The sequence below is a fragment of the Heptranchias perlo genome, chromosome 28, assembly GCF_035084215.1.
Source record: "Heptranchias perlo isolate sHepPer1 chromosome 28, sHepPer1.hap1, whole genome shotgun sequence".
In the NCBI taxonomy this organism is placed as follows: Eukaryota; Metazoa; Chordata; class Chondrichthyes; order Hexanchiformes; family Hexanchidae; genus Heptranchias; species Heptranchias perlo.
In genome coordinates this window covers 20,029,465-20,050,127 of record NC_090352.1, presented here as the reverse complement: position 1 = coordinate 20,050,127, position 20,663 = coordinate 20,029,465, and the positions used below count along the sequence as shown (strand labels likewise).

The 20,663-nt window shown below is 38.1% G+C and overlaps 2 protein-coding genes across 3 annotated transcripts in view; one reads left to right on the top strand and one right to left on the bottom strand.

The window, feature by feature from the left end:
* The window catches only part of gusb (glucuronidase, beta), a 33,914-nt gene extending 20,279 nt beyond the window's left edge, over positions 1–13,635 (top strand). For both annotated transcript variants that reach the window (XM_068008157.1, XM_068008158.1), the window contains exons 6-12: positions 459–611; positions 1,288–1,466; positions 2,735–2,881; positions 3,200–3,284; positions 4,394–4,570; positions 6,699–6,834; positions 11,802–13,635. In XM_068008157.1, the coding sequence (XP_067864258.1) occupies positions 459–611; positions 1,288–1,466; positions 2,735–2,881; positions 3,200–3,284; positions 4,394–4,570; positions 6,699–6,834; positions 11,802–11,953 (1,029 nt within the window). In that variant the 3' untranslated portion in view covers positions 11,954–13,635. The remainder of the gene's footprint in view (positions 1–458; positions 612–1,287; positions 1,467–2,734; positions 2,882–3,199; positions 3,285–4,393; positions 4,571–6,698; positions 6,835–11,801) is intronic.
* A 1,130-nt stretch (positions 13,636–14,765) lies between these two features.
* The window catches only part of vkorc1l1 (vitamin K epoxide reductase complex, subunit 1-like 1), a 55,826-nt gene continuing 49,928 nt past the window's right edge, over positions 14,766–20,663 (bottom strand). The window contains exon 3 of the mRNA XM_068008159.1: positions 14,766–18,611. Within this exon, the coding sequence (XP_067864260.1) occupies positions 18,385–18,611 (227 nt within the window). The 3' untranslated portion in view covers positions 14,766–18,384. The remainder of the gene's footprint in view (positions 18,612–20,663) is intronic.

Genomic DNA, 20,663 nt, shown 5'->3' with positions numbered 1-20,663 from the left:
CTCTGGGTCCACGGTAAGTGAGCAGCTGTTAATACATTTTGAAAATGTATTGTCACAATTTTTAATGTTTGAGATTATTTTCATTCCTGCCAACATTGTTATAGGGAAGCAATGCGAAGTTGATACTTTCCTTACTTTTGATTGTAAAACATTGCAAAATAAACACTGAGCAGATTGCTCAACATTCATATGATCACTGAAGTTGTTTAACCTGATTTCTTGTCAGTATGGCAATGAACGTGAAAATGAATGGTTAAAGGCATAGTCTGCAAATCCGTGCCTTTTTCCTGACCTTTTTATATCGGTGAGCAGTTTTCACTAATGCTGATCTAAATCCCATCAACCAATTAAAATTTAAAATAAAATTTGACACTTCTGTGGAAAGTAGGGATTACATTGGAATCTCTAAGTTCAGATCTATTGCTAGCTTAATATGTTTTTAAAACATTTCTACCTAGGTTTATATGAAGAGCAAAAATGGTAGCACTTGGTATGAAGATGTTTACACATTGCCAATAGGAATTCGCAAAGTCCAAGTTACCAAGACCCAATTCCTTATCAATGGGAAGCCATTCTATTTCCATGGAGTAAATAAACATGAAGATTCAGATGTGAGTATTTGTGTACAGTTTCTGTGCTTGGCCTATTTTACCTATTTGTATCTGTTCTATCTTGGCTACATCACCATTTCTTGGGCCATTAAGTAGTGTTAGTATCATTTTCAATTTCTTTGTCCACCATTTGAACAAAGGTGTCACCTTTGGCAGCAAACATTCAATCACAGTAATACATTGGTTAGTATTACATCATAAAGTTTATTCTTTGAAGTAAACTAAATTATAGTAAGTTTATCACCAAAGTACACTCATAATTGGAAGTGGGCACTACTTTGTGTTTCCAGGGTGTTAGCTAAATTTTCCTCCTAGGCAAACATTATATACATTATTCTATTTCTACTTTCAGCAATGAATTTCTCTGTTTCTAGATCTTTGATTAAGAGACCGTCTGCTTCCTCGGGCATTGTGATCCCGACTCATCTCTGCATCCATTAGCTGCTAAAAACTAATTGTAAGTAGGATATACAAATCCTACAACTGGAGAAATTGCCAGGCACAGAGAGCAGTAGTATTGCCCATTAAATGGAGATTTTTTCAATTTTTGTAACTGCATACATCTGCCAAAGCTCTTGTTTCAGTCTTGAGGCTGGAGGAGAGTAAAAAATGTAGTATATTTTGCAAGCATGCCTTTATATGAAATGTTCATTAATTCACACCACCCCCCCTCCAGATGCGAGGGAAAGGCTTCGACTGGTCAGTGATTATCAAGGACTTCAACCTTCTTCAATGGCTGGGAGCAAATTCATTTCGTACAAGCCATTATCCATATGCAGAAGAAATTATGGATTTGTGTGACAAATATGGGATTGTGGTCATTGATGAGTGCCCAGGCGTGGGCATCAAAGATCCGTAAGAAATGCTTCTTAAATTTAAAAATAAAAAATCTGGTAGAATTCTCATGAGCAGATCAACTACAGCAAGAATGTTTCTGATTCACTGTTAATTTTATTTCATGTGAAAAGGGATTTTTACAATTGATGTACATAATATGTTCCCGTGTTGTTCAAAACCATCCTTTTGTTTTGGATCTTATGAGATTCTTGCATCACATTCTCGTTCCTTTTTGATGAACAGTTGTCATTTCTGTTAAATTTGGATCAACCGTGGACTGTTGAGTTAAATGCTTGGTTACGACCCAAATACATTTGAATTGGTAAAATCCATTATGTGCTTAATTGAGTACAATTTGCCACTCTGGCCACAGCATAGTTAATGACTATTTTGTTTTTCCTGCTAAGGAAGCCATGCCATTTTTTTCAAAGTCAAAAATGGCTTCTTTTGAATTAAGTTGAAAATTTTATTTTTCAAAATACGTTTAGGCTAATAAAATGTGGTTACAGTTTATTTTATAATGAGCAATGCTATTGTTAATTTCTCAAACTGAAGTTTGATTACCAGTTTTCTCACTCCATCCCCCACCTCCACAGGGCACTTGAGGGAGTTGTGGCTAAGATATGCATTGCTATTTACAGAAAATATGGCTTATGTTGCCTGCTTCTACAATAAAGATGACTATATCTAAAAGGGAGGTAATGGATCTCCCGTGGCTTTGGTAATGGCAAGTCACATTATATGCTGTTTATGTTTTACTATGTTATCGCAGAATGTATCATTCTGCTGCTGATTTATCCATTTACAGCCACATGTCTAATTGCTGTTAAGTAAACACTGGGTGATATCAGAGTATAATTGCTCTTCAGGCTGCAGGGTCCAATTCTGACTTTCTCTCAAATGTGATAGACAAAGTTACACAAAAGTTACAGACATTCTAACATCTGTGTCAAATGGCTGCCTTTGTTTATTTTTTTAAAGTGTGGCACAGAAATTTAAGTGTGACAGACAAGAGTTAAAAACGAACACTTCAATCGTCATCAAGGTCACAGATTTATTTTCCATGCAAATATGCACATAATCATAGAATTTGTGCCTGATACTACCATGAACACTTCTACAATGCTTCATAGTAAAAACATAATTCAACTTATTCAATCACCATTAATCATTGACCTGGATAATAAATGTTAAATAGCATCAAACCCAACATATCCTTTTCACAGGTGATCATTAGTATGTACAAACTTTAATGCTAACCTTTTATATTTGATTTTTTTTTTTAGTCTGAGCTTTGGAAACAAGTCCCTTGCTCATCATTTGACTGTAATGGAGGAGCTTGTGTACAGAGATAAAAACAGACCATCAGTAGTGATGTGGTCTGTAGCTAATGAACCAGCATCTGGACTACCACAAGCAGATTATTACTTCAAGTAAGAACTACACTTTGCAATGATTCAATGCTTCTAATTTCAAAATCATAAATATTTCAGGAGTAAATTTTAAACTTTTTCTTGGAATCTATTTAGTAATTAAACATTTTAGCTTGTGTTTTTTGTTGTTTTAGACTGACTTTGTGGGAGCTTGCTGTGCGCAAATTGGCTGCTGTGTTTCCTACATTACAACAGTGACTACACTTCAAAAATACTTCATTGGCTGTAAAGCGCTTTGGGATGCCCTGAGGTCGTGAAAAGCGCTCTATAAATGCAAGTTTGTCTTTCTTTCTTTTGACTGTTCTTTTTTTAAAACAGGACTTTAATATCATATACTAAAGCAATGGATCCAACCAGGCCTGTTACCTTTGTAACAGACACCAGCTACGAGGAAGACAAAGCTGTGAGTAACTGCAGAAATTGACCGACAGTACAGAAAATGAAGTCTGTTCAACAAATGATTGGTTATAATGCACTGGATTTCTGAAGACCTAAACCACAAGAGTAAAACTTGTCTGTTTTATGCCATTGCTAGAACCATGGGAATTCTGCTTCAGGCCATAATGGCCTCCTAATCACCATTTTTTATAATGTGCGCTGTACAGTGTTGGGCTAGAGGAAAGGGAGCTTTGATGTGCATTGGGTCACTCTGTGCAATTGACCTGGGAATGCTTAATGCTGCCACAGGATGCCCAAAATGGAAAAGTTTTCTTTTGCTGTGCACTGTCATACCTCTTCTTGATGAATATAGAACAGTTACTAAAATTGTCATAACTAATTTGGAATGTAAATTGATTGCTCTTGAGGTGGATACAGTATTCATTGCTGCATTCCAGTCTCGCCAAGAGGGAGGTTCCTTTTGAGGTCCATCTGTGAACTGGCAGATAGTCCAACGAGAATATATAATGTATGCAACACACCTGAAACAGGAAGTTTTTTTTTTAAACACAGTCTTTCATTTAACAGATATTGTGCATGACTTTGCACCAGCAAGGCTGATGTCCATTGAGGGGGAACTATTTTCTTTCCCCTTTCTCTCGTTTTTAAAGTCTGATTGATCTGATCTCTATTGTGTAAATACTTGCACTGTGGCCTTATAGGTTCTGTCAGTGACAGGTTTGGTTAAAAAAAAAATCACATTTATATTTATGACATGGGAACAGAGGATCTTCACTTTTTTTCTCCTTTTCCTTGTTAGATTGTTGGTGCAGAGCATAGGTGCCTGACGCACTGAATATTATGCATGTTTCAATCTGTAAAGCTTTTGTTCTGACATTGTAATTTTGCTTTCTCAATAATTTACCTTGTTGCTGGTCACACTGAGAGTTAGTGATATCCTAGCCGTTGTTTAAATTGTAACTCTTGTTCCTTTTGATAATCCCCAAGTGAAGACTTGTTGAGAATTTATTGCCAAGAATTTAGTTTTTGAAACATATAGTAATTTGTTTAAATAAGCTGTTTGTTGGGGGAAAAAAATTCTGGAAAATTGAATGTTTGGTTATGTTTTCACAGATGCAATACACAGATGTTATTTGTGTGAACAGCTATTTTTCCTGGTACCATGACCCAGGCCATCTGGAGATCATTCAATTGCAACTTGCCAATCAGTTTGAGGACTGGTATAATAAATACCAAAAACCAATTATTCAGAGTGAATATGGAGCAGATACTATTGCAGGACTGCACAGTGTAAGTACAGTAAACATCAACAATTCCTTGGCTGTACATAACCCAGTACTAGTTTACACTGAACTAGTTGCACAAAAAGAAGTTTGGGAATGAAAGGCTAAGGATTTCCTGTAATGTTTGTGTATCTTGTGGTGCAGTTATACTGGTGGTAGTGGTAGCATGTCTGGAGTAATAAAAGCAGACATTAGGGAGTTGCATTGTCCACTTAATGAGAAAAAAGTCCCAAGGAGGTTCACAGGGAAGGAGAGAGGTGTTATTCATCCAGTTATTTGCATTGGCTGGTAATTCAATAGACTAAATTGTATGTGAGCATCACCTGTTGTTAACTCAATAGAAGAAGCTTCTCTGGAAGTGAATTGAGAGGATTTTGGCCAGTTGGTCCATGTAAGTTATACACAGAATAGATTGCAAGGTGTGCTTGTTGTTTTCTAGCTGTGTTTGCACATTCATGAATATTTGACAGCCCAACAACACAATGTCATAACATTTCAAAGAAATTTAGTGGTGAACAAGTACTCATTGTTCAATCCTGGTAGTGTGTTTATTTAAGGACATATTCCCATTTAAAAACTGTAGTGGATACAATGGTATGTGCTTAAATAACTTCAAACCCAGTCAAGACTGGGAATGCTGATTTTACAGAGCAGGCAAGGAAAAACAGGTTGGGTTGGAGTACCAGTGGGGATGGGGAGGAAAGGCAGCCTTGGAATAGAGATGGGAGAGAGCAACCAGGGAGGGGCAGTTTGGGAGCCCTTTTGGTGACGGGTTTCATCTTAATGAGCGGGAGAGGGGTGACTGTGAAAAACAGCATTATCTGCCTTGGAGACAGTTGAAAGGACTCTAGATAAGTTTAAGTGTGACCGGCAGGTGTGATTAAAAATAACTGTTACAGGAAGTGCATGCAATTCATAAGATTTAATGTTGTAGATAATTGTTTGCTCCCGCCTTTCTATTTTAGTGTCTGCATTGCACCATGAACCCTCTTTCAGGTCAGAAAGACCTGGGCTAAGACTTTTCTATAGCTACCATCAATTCGACTGTACTATTTCTCTCTCCTCTGGCATCCATCTCTACAGCAATGCATTTTTGAAGTTCCACTCATACCAGTGCCAATGCAACCACTACATTTCCTCAAATGTGTTCTCCTTTCATGTCTATGTGGTCACCTTAGATGTGACCTTGGTCTCCACCTATTCATCGTTTACATGCTAACTGTCCAAAATCATCTTCCACAAAACAAGTGCAGTTTTCACACGTACACTGATAACCGCTAACTCTAGCTCTTTGCCATTGCTATTGACTTTGTGGCTGTTACTATATTTGACTGTTATCCAACATTCAGTGCTGAATGCGTAAAACCTTTTTTTCCTGCTCGTGCCACCACCTATGTGCCTCTGGCTCCATTAACCTCCCCAGATGCGCTCATAAATTTTCTACTCCACATCTGGTTTATTGCCAAGATTGCATTTTTTCCACCTCCGAAACACTGCCCGCTTATGTCCCTACTCCTGCCCCACACAAACTTCAGCTAATCCCAGAACTCAGTAGGCAATATTGAGCATGTCCATCACTACATCCAAGCTCCACTGGCTTTGTCTCACAGGTAACAGGCTTCAAGATCCCCATCTCCAGGTCCTGTCGCCACCCGATTTAAGCAGTTGACTCCTGCTATATGCCCACTCTTGATTCCACATTACTGCTTTTTCCCTGCTTCCTTTGTTCCAAATTTTCTCCCTGAACCAATCTGACTTGCTACCTGCTTTCAAATCTTATATACATTTTTTTTTGATGATACCATCAGTCTTTTCCCCCTTGCCTTCTCCTGTTTGGTGTCCACCTCATGGCCTTGTTATGCATTGAGATGTTCTTTTATATGAGGAGTAAATATAAGTTGGCCAAGAGAGTGTGATTCAACAAATGATAGCCCTTTAGTGTCTTTCACTCCTGAAATCACTGCTGCATTATTGGAGTTGTTTAATGAGCAGACTAAGAACTAGCATACGTGTGTGCATTTTTTTAAAGATGCATGCTATTAGTAAAATATTGCTTCAGTGTGCACATAGAGCCTCCTGGAAGTAACAAATATTATTACAGTTCTTTAGTGGATTATGTACATTTGCGTCTTTAGGATCCCCCCGTAATGTTTACAGAAGAGTACCAGCGAGCTGTATTGCAGGAATATTTTAGGATATTTGATGAAAAAAGGAAAGACTACTTGATTGGAGAACTAATCTGGAATTTTGCAGACTTCATGACTGCCCAAAGTAAGTAATATGTTTTGTGTTATCAGTTGTGTTGACTGATCAGAGAAACTTTGAAATATTCATATCTGCTGGATATTGACTTTTGTATTTCTCCCAGACTAAATACTTTCAGTAGCACTTGGGTAGTGCAAAACTATGCATTTGACTTTGAGGTGTGACCTCAGAATTGTTCATTAAGGAGTTACAGTGAAACCTGTAAAACAGACACCTGCAAAAAACGGACACTTAGTGACAGTCGCAAATGACTTACGTTGTAATAGATACAAGCTGCATCTTGAGACCATGGACAGTCGCAAATTATGAACTATGGACAGCCTTCAATCCACTAAATCCGTTTACAACTTAAAACACGTGACAATGCGAGTTGGCAGCGGGTGAAAGAAACTGCTTTTGTGGAATGGAGATCTCTTTATCCAGATCCATAGCGGCACAGAAACTGCTCTATCTCTGGGATTGAATGCTTGCACGGCTCTCTCCCAGGGATAGAGCGGTTTCTCTGATGCTATTGATGCTGGATAAAGAACTCCCCATTCGACCAAAGCCTGGAACTGCACTGGGCAATATCATATCTCACTCCACCAGTAGGTCAAATACTGATGAGTTGCTAACAGCCCCTTACCCATCCTCTAGCACTTCAAACAGTAGCAGCTGCAGCACACGGAGGGAGGAGGTACCAGACAGGGGTTTGCAGGACATTAATCCCCCCACTTTGGCTGGGATCTCCCAGGCACTCTGGCCCTACAGCAGCCGCCTTGCCCTATGCAGGCTACCAACGTAGCAAATCCCAGGATCAGGACATCTCTCCCTCAATTGAAAAGACCCCGGGACGGCAATGAACTAGGAAACCCAATGAACTGAAATCACATCCTGCTGGCAGGGCTCCAGAATTAGGCACAATCCCAGGCGAGGCCAAAAATGGAACGCTGCAGGAGAGGCAGCCAATCCTGGGATATTTGGCTCATCTGGTTTACTGCACATACAATGACCATTTTGAAAATATGGACACCTGCAAATATAGGATACCTGATGTAAGTACCTTAGGTGTCCCTAATTTGCAGGTTTCACTGTACTTCTCTTGTAATCATCCTAAATTAAATGCCTGGTGAGAATGAAATATGGGGCTGCTGCGTAGGTGGGAGGGAGTGTGGAAGTCTGGAACTACTGGATGGCTTCAAGGAGTTGTCTGGTTCCATGATTGTTGCATTGGTCTCATGTTACAATTGCACCCTTTGTATATGTGCAATGATGGAGGCTGAGCCAGGTAATGGCTTGTGGGAGTTGTAATGTTTTCATTCACCTTTTTTATAATGTCAGATCTTAGCTGGGTGGTGAAGTAGTGGGAGAAAATGAGATGTTCATGGGGCTCGGCCTGCTGTCTCAGGCCATGTTTGGGGGGAAGTTGATGGGATGGATGGTTGCATTTATGGGTTAAGTTTTTTCCCTGAATTAAATTTTTTTTTGTGTTCTGAACTTTATTTTAGAGGTATTAGATGGAGAACTGCCATAGTAGCAGTATCTTGGAGAATTTTATTTTGCTACATGGCATTGGGTAAAATTTATTTTTGGTAGAATGTGTATTAAAAATAATAATTGGGGGAATATAATTGGAGAGAGATTTTGTAAAATAAAAATATGACCAAAGTAGAAAATAACCAACTGGAAAGGAGAAAAACACACGACTTAAACACTTGACCAATGAGAAGAAAGTAAAACTGACTGACTGATGGTCACAGTGTAGACCAACTCGATGTACATGCAGCAAGAAGAAATGTTATGATGTGTAAGCCTGCCATTAAGCTGTGTACATGAAGTCGCCGGGCACCACAGCATTGTGACATAAACTCAGTCTGTAAGGATGCTATCCAGAATTTACTGGCCTTGCATTAAATACTTTTATGTGTAATTAGTTTGATATGCTAGAGACTTGAACTATTATATTAACAATAACATGGTGTTCCTTATTAATAAAATTACCTGTATCAGCTAAATGCATGTTTATTTAAAACTGCTGGCATACATGTTCAGGTGTTTTACACATGAACACATTTTTCCAATAATTAGTATAAAGTGGTTGCTAGTAACACGTGTACATTAAGGGGTTCAAAGTACAAATCAAGGACTCTTAATGGTGTAGGTATGTTTTTCCTACAGCTTTTCATGCAACTGATAGAAAAGTAAAGTTCTACTCTTGCAGTCTTGCTTTTCCTTCTTAAAAAGTGCATAGCTATTGACACGTGAACAGGTTTGGTTGTGACGCAGTCTGTGGTCACACAGCCTGCATGTTTGTTTGATGTAGGCTCGTGCATAGACTTGGGTGCAGGCTACCAGAAAAATGCAACCAAGCCCCAGTGCCATTCGGCACATTTAGGATAGGAGGGAAGTGGTAGAATTTGTAGTCTTTTTAAAAAAAAATTTAGGAACAAAGATAATCTGTGGATTAAGTACTTGGCAGTAATGGCAAACATAAGAATTGAGTAAATTTGCACCAGTAGAGTGCCAGTTTACAGTGACATTTGCACTGGGTGGGGGGAAAGCCCCCAACAATTTCAAATTGTATTAATGAAAAAGCAGTTACCATAAACGGAAACATGCACTCTTGTACATCACCTGACTAGGATAGTATGTCACAGGACTAACAATTATCTTGCTACATTGTTTTTTACTCTAGCGACCATATTCCCTTGTCCATTCCAAAAAGTGGAACAGATACTGTCAGATTATTACATTCACATTAAAATGAAGTTAAAATTATTTGCAAGTCAGATAATTGCATCGAAGCAAAACACATCTAGTAACTAATACAATGCTTGACTTACATAACAGTCCCCACCACTTATAATGGGCTTGTTCGTGCGAGTGCAATTTGCCTGCTAAATGTGATGGCCAGTATAATGTTTGATAGGTGAGCACCACTTTTAATAAGACTTAATGAAGCAACTTTCTTATTCATACTGTGCAGACTGTAAATGAAAATTGTAGACCTCCATACTGCAGTTTCTTCATAAGAATATACAAAATTAGACATTTTTCATCTTCTCAAATTGGTTTTAATACCCAAGATAAATGAGGCTCTTTAATAGCTGGGCAATCAGGATATTAATTTCTGTTAAGTAAGGTGTGACTAGTAGTCTTATGGATTTCTGTTGTCTCCTTAGGATGCCTGACCTCTAGAGAAATCATTCTAATCTGATTTGAGTCTGCAAGTTTGCATATGTTAATATTTCAAAGATGAGAGTTTCTGCAGCAATTAACATGAACACAAGCAGTGATAGTTCCAGACATTTTCTTAATGCTTTTTTTCCGACATGCACCCAAAACGTCATTGCCACAGCTAATGCTATATCGAAAGCCATGGGTAAATAGTGATACATTATAGAAACTTTCCTACTTGAGACATGATGGGGTGCTGCTTCTGTCACAGATGTCATTTAGAAACATGTTACTAATTTTTTTTAAGCACAATGGCTTTTGTTAAGCTGTAAACATACAGTAAGACAATGTCATATCTTATGGCTGATATTGTGCTGCTATAGATTTAGAGCATTCAGAATAAAATTAAATTGACCATTGGATGGTTTTGTAGAGATCCTGCTGCTTAATTGGGCCACACTCCAAATACAAAATTTACAGTGACATAAAAATATAATGGCCCAGCCTGCTGGCCCTACAGTTTAGTGGTGTTGACTTTTCACCTGGAATGTTCTATTTAAAAATACCTTAAATTCTAGGTTCAAATCTGCCCTGGACAGATGGGATAGAAGTCTTTTGTTGGTTGTACAGGTCCTATATTAGATGAGTTTGGCTAATTCCCAATCCAGTTCCTAATATGCATAGGCTACTAATGCTGCACTAAATTGGCAGAGGCCACAGAATGCTGGTATGGGAAATAGAAAAAAATATCACACTAGTGCAGTAGGGCTGAAGCACTCTGTTGAGGCATAATGGAGGGATGCATCTAACCTGTTACACATGCTTGATGGAAACACCGGGCAGCTGAAATGAAATGTCTTCCATTCCCCAGCATCAGCTTTCCTCAATGAACACAAGCAACCGCCATGGTTTTGGTGATACAGGAACAGAGGGATCTGGGGGTATATGGGTACAAATGTTGAAGGTGGCAGGGCAGGTTGAGAAAGCGGTTAAAAAAAGCATACGGGATCCTGGGCTTTATAAATAGAGGCCTAGAGTACAAAAGTATGGAAGTCATGATGAACCTTTATAAAACATTAGTTTGGCCACAAATGGAGCATTGTGTCCAGTAATGGGCACCACACTTCACGAAAGATGTGAAGGCCTTGGAGAGGGTGCAGAAGAGATTTACTAGAATGATTCCAGGGATGAGGGACTTTAGTTATGTGGATAGACTGGAGAAGCTGGGTTTGTTCTCCTTGGAACAGAGATGGTTGCAAGGAGATTTGATAGAGGTATTCAAAATCATGAAGGGTATAGACAAAGTAGATAGAGAGAAACTGTTCCCATTGACTGAAGGGTCAAGAGCTAAAGGACATGGATTTAAGGTGATTGGCAAAAGAACCAAAGGTGACATGAGGAAAAACTTTAACATAGCGAGTGGTTAGGATCTGGAATGCACTGCCCAAGGGGGTGGTGGAGGTAGAGGCAGATTCAATCATGGCCTTCAAAAGGGATAAGAACTTGAATGGAAAAATTTGCAGGGCTACAGGGATAGGGTGGAGGAGTGGGACTCGCTGGATTGCTCTTGCATAGAGCCGGCATGGATTCGATGGGCCAAATGGCCTCCTTCCATGCTCTATCCTTTCTATGATTCTAACTTGTCAAGTCCACTTGTTTGAGGACAACAACTCGAAGTTAAATATTTTACATTGTTTAACTAAATATACAAGCTACTGGATGGATTAAAAAAGCAGCATTAATTGATGTAAGCATGAATCTTTTCCTGGGAAGGTTATGTTTAACCACTCTTACACACTAGCTTCATTTGCTTGCAGCTACAACTCGTGTAGATGGGAACAAAAAAGGGATCTTCACTCGCCAGAGACAGCCTAAATCGTCAGCTTTCATTCTTCGGGATCGCTACTGGAAACTGGCAAATGAGACCAGATACGTTCCTTTGAGGTATCATGGTGATGGCCATCACTGAGAATACAGAAAAAACTGTGTACAGAAATTTTTTTTTAAAATTCTCATGCATTTTTTCAGTACTTTTATTTTAAAATTGTAAATATTCGTGTTGACATTAATCCTAAAGTATCAGTGTCACTATGCCGTGGGAAATTAAATATTATGTCAATACATTTCTTAAGTGATACTATTTTTCAAAGCCAGTTGAGGGAACACGTTTAGTACTTCACCCTAGTGCGATGTAGGTCAAAGTGCTGTCTAGCCACATCCCAAGATAGGAAGGATAATATCTATTATAGTACTAGGTTATTTATCCATTCCAAGTGAAGATGTGAAACACTCATGTCCAATTACATTATCTATTCCTAGTCTACTGCCAGCACTGAATTGTGCATCAGGATTGCAGCTGCAGTTTTCACAGCTAAAAAGGATTATGCTAAGATTTATATTACACAGCGTAAATTTGTTTTTTTAAGTTCTTAATTGTACTACTTTAATGTTTTTTTTTAAAAAAGCCAAAACAATACAATTTCAGGATATGAAGTGTGCTAATGTTTGAAACTGAAATCCCAATCCTATTCTATGTATCTGGCCTCACTGTCAGAAGCTTCAATGAATGCTTCATTTATACCATTTCTTCAGGTCTGGATTAAATCTAACCCACAGTAATAAGTAGTCTCCTCTCATATGGGTAGAAAAGCCACTTACAATAGCAACATCCAACATTGCCTATAATTCACCACAAATCAGTAAACTCACAAGCACAAAGATAGCTAATAATGAAAGATTCATACTGGGGCATCTGGTCTTTGTTTCTAAAAATTCAGGCATGTTCAATACTTAGGTAAGTGCAAAAATGCATAAAAATAAATCCCTGCTTAGCAAGTATCTGCCTTTTACTGTCTGAACAACCTAGTTTTCAGGGGTACTTTGGCAGATTTCAACAGGAGGAACATGACAACTGTGGAAAGGGTGATATTAATACTCTTGTACAGCTTAACCCCAATTTCAGATGGTTTAGGCTGCAGCCTTTTCTCTCTCTTCCCCCCCCCCCCCCTCTAAGCTAGGTGAACAACAAAAATTTGAGATGATTGCAAAGAGACAGACTTTTCCCCTCCACAATCTTGGCTTTCTGTATTTTTAGGATTAACTTGTGGCATTACTCATGATGATTCGGGGGATACACTTTTATAACAATGTGTTTGTCATGTAGGGGATATTGGTCACATTTACAGTTACTTTATAAGTCATTGTTTATTAAATGGTATCCTTGAATTTTTACTGATGCTTTAGGATTGAATTCCATAACTGTCCCATTATTCTGTGAAAACTATAAATGAGCAGCCTTATTTTATATATAACATTTTCTCTTACCAGTTTTGAAGCCAAGAATCCACAGCAAGATGGTATGCAAGATGTACCAGTTGGAGTTTTGATTTTAAAAAAGGAACTCAAATTACGATTGACAATCTGTCTGCCCCTCTCTCTCTCACCGGTGTCAGTAATTAGAATGTTTACATTTCTGTCAACAAAACACAGGTGGATAATGAGGCTGTTTTTTCAAAAAAAGTTGAATTTTGAAGCAATTAAGTCAGATTAGGATAAGGAAAGATACGGTGCTTGATATGCTTTTGTGTAGCTTTTCATTATGTAATCAATGCAGTTTCTACTTTTTAAATAAAAATGTAGGTTTGAAATTTTCCCTGCAGCTTTTCTTCAAATAAATTTGAAAATCTGAGCAGAAACTGCTATAAGCTCAAACAAAATATTGCAAGAGTTCAGTTGACTAAATGGTACTGGGAAATTCTGTATTGAGCTGTCACAGCTCTCGCTAAAAATACCAGGTCTACGGTTTTGGTTGAGCTTGAGGCCTTAAAATAAAAACAGTTTTAAAAGACAATTCAATGATTAAGTTAAGTTTGATCATGTCATTGTGAATTTTTTTTAATGTTTCAAACCTTTTTTGGACATTAGAAATTTCAGTTACTGAAAAAAAACAGTAAACAAGGTTTTTCAGAAAAAAGTGATCTGAATAGTTTATCAAACCATGTGTTTAAAGTGTTTATATATGGTTTCTTAAAATTTTGACACGTTTATACACAGATTTCCCCCATTCTAAATGTTAACAGGTTTTCATTATAAATGTTGACAAAGTGTTATCAGAAGTAACATTTGTGGACAGGAAGTGCATGAAATAGGCAAGAATTTTAATATACAGACAGAATGGGTGTAGTTCATCCTTAAATTCCTGGGTTTTCAGAGTGAGAAAGTTTTACTTTTAACAGCTGACCAGAAAATGTGAACATTTTAGGATGAATGAGTTTCAGATAACTTAAAAAAGTTAAAACCCAGTGTGGAAATTTTTAAAACTCATTTTTCATACAGATCTGATAGGAGTATTGTACTTGTTAACTTTTAAATACTTGGCCACAGCTAAGCCAAAAAATTAACATTGTTCTTTACAATTGACTTGATTTAGTCCACAATCATCCATTTTGTAGGCACCAATGTAGCTTATATAGTATTCTTTATATTCCATCCACACCTCTTAACACAAGGAAAACTGATTTATAGCTGGTTATTATACAGTGTAATCCACATTTCAACACATTGAAGTTTGCTGTAAACAAGCATATTGTATAAAGGACAAGTAACAAAAATCCACATTGTAGGATGAAATTTTATCAAGTATTGATGCTGCAGTGGGTGTCCTCAGTTCATGGTCCTATCTGAACTTCACTTACAAGTTTGCTTGCAGGAAATTATAAATGGCTGGAGCTGTCCATTATGAACAAAATTAGCATTCAAAAATTGCAGAAGACTACCTCATGTAGATTCTACATTTATTTCATACCAAAAAATTCTGTGCAATGAATACACATTCATACATATTTACAATTTTTGCCATTTAGCAAAATCATATTCCTGAACCTATGTATAAAAACGTTCTCATCTGTGGCTGTGAAGGGGATCAATGCCCAGAGAGTCCACCTTAAAAGTTTTAACACATGTGCTCATGAGCTTGAAGCAGCATTAATAAATAACTTTGATGGAACATATTGTACAGATCAAGAACATAGTACTTCTGCCATGCTAAATACAGTTTACAAAAATAAAGAGCATCTGTCACCCTGTTACTTTCATATTGAATTGACAATGATTTACTGTAATGAAAACCATTTTATTTCACTGTTTCTAAATTAAGGGCCATTAGTGCCTGTATTGATGCCGATACCAGAGAGAAGTAGTGATAGACCAATACCAATAGGAATGAATCTATAGTTATATTCAATTACAGTACATCATGAGCAGTAAACATGGGCTTCATGCTAGACAGTGCAATATAAACAAGTGATGATGGGGGGGGGAAGAGGGTAAATACAACTGGACTTCGGAGATCTTAAAGTACGTCCATCCCTCTGCTGCTAGTAAAGGTCTAAGAGCAGGAGATGCACAAAGTAAAATATTTGAATCAAGTCCAAAACATTGGCTAAAATCAATATTCAATTTGTTTTGCACCAAACACATGTAGAATTGCAGTTACATAGTATAGTTTTACTTCAAAAAATAGGATCAAGGATGAGCATAAGTGTCGTCCACAGCCAAGATATAAAGTATCGGTACTACAGTATCAGTAAACCCCTTTGGAATTTTTACAGCTTATTGGGTCACAGGAATGTCACAATAATAGTACAATAGCATTCAGTGGTCTTCTGGAGCTCAGAAAGAGATGGACTTCAGGTAACTTACTGTACCAGCAGCTTCAACAAGCACAGATACGATAACGGCATTCCCCCGTGTCCAGGAGTCAATCCTTTGAGACAAGCTTTAACTGTACTCATCATCCTCTGGATTATTTGCATTCTAAGAAGAATGTGGTAATGGCTTTAACGTGTGCCAACTAAAGATTTACAGTGCAAGGGCTAAAAGTAACCTGTTTGAGACCCAGTTTAGTTAAGGGCACAAAAAAAGCACACAGCCAATTTAGTGTTGAGAAAATACTGATTGCATAAGTTACTAAGTCTACACGTGCAGTATCCTGCACGTTAACTGGCTTTAGATAAAAATAAATCACACTGCATTAGATTTACATGTAAGTGCCCATTTGACAATGATAAAGTAGTCTGATAGAACTGGACTTTTTCTACCAGTAGTTACCCACTGTTCAAAAGCACTGCCCCCATCCATTTGACACAACTGTCTATCCACATAGGCACAGTAAAGGCTTACAGAAAATTGATATGAACTGTTGGGTGACCATAGATTTATCAGCCATGTCAGATGGATCCTGTGCATATGAACACAGTATCTGAGGTATACTAAAATTGATACATTTTATTGTAGGTTGGTTCATAGGCATTAGGTTTTTCAAAATCACTATTAGGAGAAAATTGTTGTTTAAACCACTGCTGCTATAAACCAATTATTTACCAGTTCTAAGTTGGCATTACACTATTCCATTAATCATTTTTGCAATACAATTCAATAAGTTGGTTCCATGAAATGAAAGTAACCTCCTTCTAATGAAATCATAAGCTACTTGGGAAATTCAAAAGGCTGTTAAGGCCATAATTCCCTTTGAAAGAATATCAGCTTGCTCAATGGACCAGAATGTTTCTTGATGTAAATAATTACATCAGGTTTGAAAAAGCTATTAAATTTGCTACCGTCTCTACTCAACTAGTAGGTGCGGAGACACTACCACATTTAATTGAGACCTTTTGTATCCATTGCCGCAATAGATACAAAGGGTCTCAATTAAAAGCACAGCAAAGTGGTCAGCCTATCATCACACACTGAACACACAACTACAGCTCCTCGTAGCAATACTTGAGGAGGCACTGAACTACATTAGCAGGGAAGTTTCAAGCCAGGCAAAAGCCTCCGCTGGTCCAATTGTCTACCTAAATAAAATGGGGGAGGGAGTGATTAAATGAACACTCCCAAAAACAGCTCTAAAATGTTCAGTGAAATCAAGTTTTTCAGTTCAGTTTTTCAGTATACGTTTGTATAGAATACAAGGCAGGAATTTTTTGTTCAAGCAGTGGTCATGACTATCTAAATATGGTTCAAAATGGTTTAATTAGGTCAAAATTTAATTTAAATACTTTTTAATGCCACTTATCAAACATGTTTGTTTTATATTAAAAAAGCCTCAACTCCATCCAGCCAATCCAACCAATTAATTTGTGAAAGTTATATTTTAATATAGCAATGCTTTTGAAATTATCAACTATTCCTTGTTAATCCAATGCATGGCACAATGGTGTTACATTAGAGACAAAAAGGGCCTCAACATAATGAAAATGTCAGTATATCAAACAAAATGCTACTTTAAAAAAAATAAAGTCGTATGCAGCACGATCAGATTGAAACTAATAGGGGTCCCTTAAATAAGGTCCTTAAAAGGGACCCAATTTTCAAACATTATGGGCCTGGTTGACCACATATATTTATACAGTCTTGGTCCTGATGCTGCTTTATTCAGCAGTATTAAAATACTGAAATACACCATAAAGTAACAGTCAAAATGAAACCATCTTAAAGTGCAACTTGAGAATTTTTAAACTTTTAGTAAAAGTCAAATGCATTTGTCACCTAATACTGCACTTTTGCTTATCAGTGTCACAAATTTTAAAGAGATATACTTTTTACATGAATTCTGGGCCTAATATTAGTCAAACCTGAAGATTAAAACTTGTTATTTAATTACTATATCTTCTGAAGCATATTTTAAAAATCCTAGCAAGCTGCAACAAGAGCTTCCCCGCACAGTGGGAACGGTGCTACTTTAAGTCTTTAAGTACCTTTGTGGTATGCTATGACTGCATAGTTGCTGGCCTTTTAAAATCGTGCACTCGGACAAAGGTTAGGCATAGAGGACCTGAGCATGTAAAGATACTAGCCAACATGTGACAAATCACTACGGTACTGGAAGAAATTGGACTTGCAACATTCAATTCTAGTCATTCAGCCGAGACGTACAATTTCCAGACCCACTTATTAGAGCACCAAGACCCAGGACACCCATTAGCCACTTCCCGTGCACTATAAAACACTTGTATATGATTTAAAAAAAAAACAGAATTCCTCATAACAGAAGGCACTTTCAATCACAATTTACATCATCAAGGGGGGATGCTAAAAAAAAAATGCCACTTAGTGTATGCAAGTTTTTCAGAATTCAGATCTTCTAAGGAATGTGCAATACAGTTAAAGCTTGCTTTCAGTTGGCTTGTCTGTTAATCTTCATGTGTTTCCCACTACTTGAGGGAGGATAAACCAAAGTAAAGTCCAGGGTCCCACACAAGTATTCAATTTTTAAAAAAAATTGGTTCTCAATGATTTTGATTTCCTTTATATCATATACATCTCTCTCAAAAAAAATTACTGCCAAATAGACATAATGGAAGCCGGCTCTCCAGGTGTTAGGTTTGCAGATCATATAGATTATTCCTGTTTGGATTGGAGTTGCTGTTTCCAGGCCTCATTCAAGTAAACCAGTCGTTTATAGTTGATGATAAAGAGAATGAAGTTCAGGACATATGTGGTGATGCAGATTATACAAAAGTCCTTCAGCACAAAGTACAGGATGTAACTTAGATACAGTGCACCCACCACAGACACTATGGACGTCGTCATTAGTATTAAAGCAGCCATTGCACTCACTGTCATACCTGTAAGAAAGGGAGGAATGTTATTTCATGAACAGAAGTACTTTCTCTACACAAGGCTTTAACATTTGCATAAGTAAATGTTGCTGCATTTGAAGGTTAATTTGCATAGTAATAAATTATGAATTGATAATGACCACACTTGACAAGTAGGTTCTGCTGAACAAGACCGTAGCACCAATGCTCAAGAAGCTGGATATCTATAGCAACTGATATGCAACAATAAACCAACTGTTAAAGTGGTTAAGATTACTCGGTTTCCATAGAATAAGTGTGATGCTTATACCAAGAAAATCGCCAGGCCCAGATGAAATGTATCTCAAGCTGCTAAGAGAAGCAAGGGAGGAAATAGCGGAGGCTCTGACCATCATTTTCCAATCCTCCAGCACCATGCCTATAGCCAGGGAGGATTGCTAGCGTTGTACCGTTGTTTAAAAAAGGGAGAAAGAGATAGACCGAGTAATTATAGGCCAGTCAGTCTATCCTCTGTGGTGGGCAAATTATCGGAATCGATTCTGAGGGACAGCATAAACCGTCATTTAGAAAGGCACGAGTTAATCAAGGACAGTCAGCATGGATTTGTTAAGGGAAGGTCGTATCAGACTAACCTGATTGAATTTTTTGAGCAGGTAATAAGGAGGGTTGATGAGGGTAACATGTTTGATGTAGTGTACATGGATTTTAGCAAGGCTTTTGACAAGGTCCCACATGGCAGACTGGTCAAAAAAGTACAAGCCCATGGGATCCAAGGGAAAGTGGCTAGTTGGATCCAAAATTGGTTCAGTGGCAGGATGCAAAGGGTAATGGTTGATGGGTGTTTTTGCGACTGGAAGGCTGTTACCAGTGGGGTCCTGCAAGGATCAGTACTAGGTCCCTTGCTTTTTGTGGTATATATTAATGATTTGGTCTTGAATGTGAGGGGCTTGATCAAGAAGTTTGCAGATGATACAAAAATTGGCCATGTGGTTGACAGTGAGGAGGAAAGCTATAGACTGCAGGGAGATATCAATGGACTGGTCAGGTGGGCAGAAAAGTGGCAAATGGAATTCAATCCAGAGAAATGTGAGGTAATGCATTTGGGGAGGGCAAACAAGGCAAGGGAGTACACAATAAATGGGAGGATACCAAGGGTTGTAGAGGAACAAAGGGACCTTAGAGTGCATGTCCACAGATCCTTGAAGGTAGTAGGACAGGTAGATAAGATGGTTAAAAAGGCATACGGGATACTTTCCTTTGTTAGCCGAGGCATAGAATATAAGAGCAGGGAGATTATGCTAGAACTGTATAAAACATTGGTTAGGCCACAGTTAGAGTACTGCGTACAGTTCTGGTCACCACATTACAGAAAAAGGTGCGAGTGCACTAGAGAGGAGATTTATGAGGGTGTTGCCAGGGCTGGAGAATTTTAGCTATGAGAAAAGATTGGATAGGCTGGGGTTGTTTTCTTTGGAACAAAGGAGGCTGAGGGGAGATTTAATTGAGGTATATAAAATTATGACTGGACTAGATAGAGAGGACCTATTTCCCTTAGCAGAGGGGCCAGTGACCAGGGGGCATAGATTTAAAGTAACTGGTAGAAGGATTAGACGGGAGCTGAGGAGAAATTTTTTCACCCATAGGGTGGTGGGGATCTGGAACTCACTGCCTGAAAGGGTGGTAGAGGCAGAAACCCTCAACTCATTTAAAAAGTACTTGGATGTGCACTTGAAATGCCGTAGCCTACAGGGCTACGGACCAAGTGCTGGAAAGTGGGATTAAGCTGGATAGCTCTTTTTCAGCCGGCACGGATACAATGGGCTGAATAGCCTCCTTCTGTGCCATAACTTTCTATGATTCCATGAAAACCAATTAGTCATTGGAAAATCACCAGAGGATGATTCAGGCATTCAGAAATGTACATGTAGATATCAGAGTATAACCCCCAAAATCAGGTTTATCTGCAAGTGCGATGTACATGCAATTATGCAGCCGAAGTAGTCTTGACAAAAAGATATGAAACTGATCCAGGTGGCTGCTTGAAGGACAAAGTTTGGGAAACTGTACTGGAGCACCAGG